Source organism: Bos indicus, chromosome 1 (genome assembly GCF_029378745.1).
Source record: "Bos indicus isolate NIAB-ARS_2022 breed Sahiwal x Tharparkar chromosome 1, NIAB-ARS_B.indTharparkar_mat_pri_1.0, whole genome shotgun sequence".
Lineage (NCBI taxonomy): Eukaryota > Metazoa > Chordata > Mammalia > Artiodactyla > Bovidae > Bos > Bos indicus.
This window is the reverse complement of record NC_091760.1, coordinates 3,088,937-3,094,949: the sequence shown is the minus strand read 5'-3', so window position 1 is coordinate 3,094,949 and position 6,013 is coordinate 3,088,937. Positions and strand designations below refer to the sequence as shown.

Below are 6,013 nucleotides of genomic sequence, written 5' to 3'. Positions count from 1 at the left end.
GGTATTTTGGACATTTCAGCCTCAACTGGATGCAGCCACATATATGATCCGATCTGACATTGCCTGGAGCAGAGTAGCCTGCTAAGCCCCTTCTCAGCTCTTAAACCATAGAACCCAGGGAACTAGTATGTTGTTATTGTTTGAAGCCAGCCACTAAATTTTGGGGTGATGTGCTGCACAGAAATACGTCACATGACAACAGGACACTAAAAGAATCCATTGCAAACTCTGCAGAATCAGTGCCTCTAGAGGAACTCCATTAAAAAGCCCTTCCAGTCAGGCCTGGTCCATCTTAGGGACAGATGTGAAGAGCAGTGCAGTCAGAGGAACCTTGGTTCTGGTTGAACTAATTGCCCCTCGGACTCCTAGCCAGGCCCAAGCATTCCCCGGGTATGCACTCAAATATTTATGGTGGCCGGCATATGATATGGATGAATGGAGTGGGTGGAGTGTTTGCAAATCAGTTACACAGGAATGAATATTCTTCACTTCCAAAAGGACCAATGTCTTCGCCCATTTTTCTTGAAAGAGACAGCTTTCCCTGGGTATTCTGTTGTCACTTCTGCTAACGGCATGCATGTTCAGTCACGGAGTTGTGTCCAACCCTTTGCAACCCCTTGGACTGCAACCTGCCAGGCTTCTCTGTCCATGGGGTTTCCCAGGCAAGAATACTGGAGTGGGTTGCCGTTTTCTCCTCCAGGGGATCTTCCTGACCCAACGATGGAATCTGTGTCTCCTGCATTGCAAGTAGATTCTTTACTACTGAGCCACCTGGGAAGCGCAGATCCTGCTAGAGACATATCTCTACCATCAGACAAACAACAGTTCAAGGGCGACTACAAATGACAAATGACCCTGGCTTCAGGCTCAGGGAGGTAATGGGGTGGTGGTGTAGTGGTTACTGTGGTATGCTGCCCAGATGCCCTACGGGATGAACACACTGCTCGGACTGTGGATGCTGGTGGCGCTCTGCAAAGTCATTCTCTGGGAACTGTCCTCAGCTGAAAACTGCCATTTTGCCCAAGGTCACACCCCTTCCTGGGGATAGCCCATGTCCAGGGATGGTCAAAGTGGGATATAAAGTTCTGCCTCCATTCTCTTGAGACACGACAGGCCTGAAAGACCATCTTACCTCCTCCTCTGGGACGGGCCGAGACCTTGGTTGTGACTGATTCACCTCACTGTTATTCAGTTTCTCCAACCAATCCTTTCTCCTTCCTGCCATTACCAGTAACGATCCAGAGTTGTTGTTATCTGTTTGTGACCCCATGGACGATAGCCCACCAGGTTCTTCTGTCTGTGGGATTTCCCAGGCAAGAATACTGGAGGGTTGCCATTACCCTCTCCAGGGGATCTTCCTGAATCAGGGATCAAACCTGCCTCTCTTGCATTGGCATGGGGATTCTTTACCACTGCGCCACATGGGGCGCCCATGTTCTTGAGACCACTCTCCAAAATAATCCTGACTACAAATCCCCCTCTCAGTTGGTTACCCAGGGAGTCCCACTGAAGACAGGTGGAGACTAGAATGAACAGAAGTGGGCAGCTTTCAATGACTTCAGCCATTCTTCCCTGTAAAAAGAGGTTCCAAATATATTTGAGAAACAAGCAGTTAGACAAGATTAAGCGAACACCTTTAAGACTTTTCAGAGTCTTTCACATTAATATAATTTTAAAGTTTCTAAGGAGATTTCCTGTTTCATGTTAAGCAAAATTAATTGATCAGTTTGGTTCAATTCATTCATTTAGTCATGTCCAAATTTTTGCAACCCCATGGACTGCAGCATGCCAGGCCTCCCTGCCCATCACCAACTCCTGGAGGCTACTCAAACTCAATGTCCATTGAGTCAGTGATGCCATCCAACCATCTCATCCTCTGTCGTCCCCTTCTCCTCCTGCCCTCAATGTTTCCCAGCATCAGGGTCTTTTCCAATACGTCAGCTCTTTGCATCAGGTGGCCAAAGTATTGGAGTTGCAGCTTCAGCATCAGTACTTCCAATGAATTTTCAGGACTGATTTCCATTAGGATGGACTGGTTGGATCTCCTTGCAGTCCAAGGGACTCTCAAGAGTCTTCTCCAACACCACAGTTCAAGAGCATCAATTCTTTGGTGTTCAGTTTTCTCTATGGTCTACCTCTCACATTCATACATGACCACTGGAAAAACCATAGCCTTGACTAGATGGACCTTTGTTGGCAAAGTATTGTCTCTGCTTTTTAATATGCTGTCTAGGTTGGTCATAACTTTCCTTCTAAAGAGCAAGCATCTTTTAATTTCATGGCTGCAGTCACCATCTGCACTGATTTAGGAGCCCAAGAAAATAAAGTCTGTCACTGTTTTCATTGTTTCCCCATCTATTTGCCATGAAGTGATGGGACCAGATGACATGACCTTCATTTTTCTTAATGTTGAGCTTTAAGCCAACTTTTTCCACTCTCCTCTTTCACTTTCATCAAGAGGCTCTCTAGTTCCTTTTCACTTTCTGCCATAAGGGTGGTATCATCTGCGTATCTGAGGTTACTGATATTTCTCCCAGCAATCTTGATTCCAGCTTGTGTTTCATCCAGCCTGGCATTCCACATGATGTACTCTGCATATAAGTTAAATAAGCAGGTGACAATATACAGCCTTGATGTACTCCTTTCCCAATTTGGAACCAGTCTGCTGTTCCATGTCCAGTTCTAACTGTTGCTTCTTGACCTGCATACACATTTCTCAGGAGGTAGGTAAAGTGGTCTGGTGTTCCCATCTCTTTAAGAATTTTCCACAGTTTGTTGTGATGTACACAGTCAAAGGCTTTGGTGTAGTCAATAAAGCAGAAGTAGATGTTTTTCTGGAACTCTTACTTTTTCGATGATCCAACAGGTGTTGGCAATTTGATCTCTGGTTTCTCTGCCTTTTCTAAATCCAGTTTGAACATCTAGAAGTTCATGGTTCACATATTTTTGAAGCCTGGCTTGCAGAATTTTGAGCATTACTTTGCTAGCATGTGAGATGAGTGCAATTTTTCAGTAGTTGAAGTATTCTTTGGCATTGTCTTTCTTTGGGATTGGAGTGAAAACAGCTTTTCCAGTCCTGTGGCCACTGCTGACTTTTCCAAATTTGCTGGCATATTGAGTGCAGCACTTTCACAGCATCATCTTTTAGGATTTGAAATAGCTCCACTGGAATTCCATCACCTCCACTAGCTTTGTTCATAGTGATGCTTTCTAAGACCCACTTGACTTCGCATTCCAGGATGTCTGGCTCTAGGTGAGTGATCACACCACTGTGGTTATCTGGGTCATGAAAATGTTTTTTGTATAGTTCTTCTGGGTATTCTCACCACTTAATATCTTCTGCTTCTGTTAGGTCTATACCATTTTTGTCCTTTATTACGCCCCTCTTTGCATGAACTATTCCCTTGATATCTCTAATTTTCTTGAAGAGATCTCTAGTCTTTCCCATTCTACTGTTTTCCTCTATTTCTTTGCACTGATCACTGAGGAAGGCTTTCTTATCTCTCCTTGCTATTCTTTGAAACTCTGCATTCAAATGAGTATATCTTTCCTTTTCTCCTTGGCCTTTCCCTTCTCTTCTTTTCTCAGCTATTTGTAAGGCCTCCTCAGACAACCATCTTGCCTTTTTGCATTTCTTTTTCTTGGGGATGGTCTTGATCACTGCCTCCTGTACAATGTCATGAACCTCCATCCATAGTTCTTTAGGCACTCTGTCTATCAGATCTAATTCCTTGGATCTATTTGTCACTTCCACTGTATAATCATAAGGGATTTGATTTAGGTCATACCTGAATGGTCTAGTGGTTTTCTCTACTTTCTTCAATTTAAGTCTGAATTTGGCAATAAGGAGTTCATGGTATGAGCCACTATCAGCTCCTGGTCTTATTTTTGCTGACCGTATAGAGCTTCTCCATCTTTGGCTGCAAAAAAATATAACCAATCTGATTTCAGTATTGACCATCTGGTGATGTCCACGTGTAGAGTCTTCTCTTGTGTTTGCTATGACTGGTGCATTCTCTTGGCAAAACTCTGTCAGTCTTTGCCCTGCTTCATTTTGTACTCCAAGGCCAAAAATGCCTGTTATTCCAGGTATCTCTTGACTTTCTACTTTTGCATTCTAGTCCCCTGTGATGAAAAGGACATCTTTTTGGGGTGTGAGTTCTAGAAGGTCTTGCAGGTCTTCATAGAACTGTTCAATTTCAGCTTCTTCAGCTTTACTGGTTGGAGCATAGACTTGGATTACTGTGATATTGAATGGTTTGCCTTGGAAATGAACAGAGATCATTCTGTCATTTTTGAGATTGCACCCAAGTACTGTATTTTGGACTCTTTTGTTGACTACTAGAGCTACTCCATTTCTTCTAAGGGATTCTTGCCCACGGTAGTAGATATAATGGTCATCTGAACTAAATTTGCCCAATCCAGTCCATTTTAGTTTACTGATTCCTAAAATGTCAACGTTCACTCTTGCCATCTCCTGCTTGACCACTTCTAATTTACCTTGATTCCTGGACCTGACATTCTAGGTTCCTATGCGATATTGCTCTTTACAGCATCGGACTTTACTTCTATCACCAGTCATATCCACAACTGGGCATTGTTTTTGCTTTGGCTCCGTATCTTCATGCTTTATTTCTCCACTCTTCTCCAGTAGCATATTGGGCACCTACCAGCCTGAGGAGATCATCTTTCAGTGTCATATCTTTTTGCCTTTTCATACTGTTCATGGGGTTCTCAAGGCAGAATACTGAAGTGGTTTGCCATTCTCTTCTCCAGTGGACCACGTTTTGTAAGAACTCTCCACCATGACCTGTCTGTCTTAGGTGGCCCTACACAGCATGGCTCATAGGTTCATTGAATTAGACAAGGCTGTGGTCCATGTGATCAGTTTGATCAGTTTTCTGTGACTGTGGTTTTCATTCTGTCCACCTTCTGACAGAATAAGGTTTATGGAAGCTTCCTGATGGGAGAGACTGACTGTAGGGGAAACTGGGTCTTGTTTTGATGTGCAGGGCCATGCTCAGTAAGTCTTTAATCCAATTTTTTGTTGATGATCAGGGCTGTGTTCCCTCCCTGTTGTTTGAACAACAGCAACAATTGATTAATTAATTGATCTGCTCAATTAATTGATGAAAGAGCCTCTTTTTCATGCATATCATCACTGAACCAGGTCTTGCAAGGTTTCAAGAAAAGTAATAAATCTAGAAGTTTATGTGAAATCTTGTAATATTTAAATGCCAACTTGTTTTTTCATTATCTCATTTGCAATCTCTGAATTCAAGTCTCTACACCAAAGACCATAAGATGTAATTATGAAATATAGCCAACTCCTTGAACTCAGTACGTGAAATCTAGAATCCGTCTGCAATGCAGGAGACTCAGGTTCTTTTTTTTTTTTTTCTGTGGCCCTGAAAAGGGCCTTTAGTTTTTCTAAACGTTTCAAGCTACTTTGCTCAACCACCAAAACCGTAAAGGGTACGGCCCTGACGTTTGAGCGCGTAGACCACATCCATGGCGGTAACAGTCTTGCGCTTAGCGTGCTCCATATAGGTGACCGCGTCCCGGATCACATTTTCCAGAAACACTTTCAGCACCCTACGAGTCTCTTCGTAGATAAGACCAGAGATACGTTTGACGCCTCCATGACGAGCCAGACGCCGGATAGCTGGCTTAGTAATACCCTGAATGTTGTCCCGCAAGACTTTGCGATGGCGCTTAGCACCCCCCTTGCCAAGGCCTTTGCCACCCTTCCCACGACCAGACATGGTTGCTGTCGCAATGAGACTCAGGTTCTATCCCTGGGCTAGGAAGATCCCTTGGAGAAGGGAAAGGCTACCCACTCCAGTATTCTGGCCTGGAGAATTCCATGAACTGCATAGTCCATAAGGTCACAAACAGTTGGACATGACTGAGCAACTTTCACTTTGCTTCGCTTCCCATCCAACCTCTTGAACTCAGTAAGCACAATCTACATACTCCTACATTTCACATTATCTCCTCAAATTCTCAGATG

The 6,013-nt window shown here is 43.7% G+C and overlaps 1 protein-coding gene across 1 annotated transcript; it reads right to left on the bottom strand.

Moving 5' to 3' along the window:
• Positions 1–5,448: 5,448 nt before the first annotated feature.
• On the bottom strand, positions 5,449–5,765 carry LOC109563679 (histone H4-like). The gene has a single exon (XM_019967010.2). It carries the CDS (start codon positions 5,763–5,765, stop codon positions 5,454–5,456), a length of 312 nt encoding a protein of 103 aa, XP_019822569.1. The 3' UTR covers positions 5,449–5,453.
• Between the last annotated feature and the right edge of the window lie 248 nt (positions 5,766–6,013).

Coding starts and splice junctions, on each gene's coding strand:
- LOC109563679 (XM_019967010.2), bottom strand. CDS start 5,765: ATGTCTGGTCGTGGGAAGGGTGGCAAAGGCCTTGGCAAGGGGGGTGCT.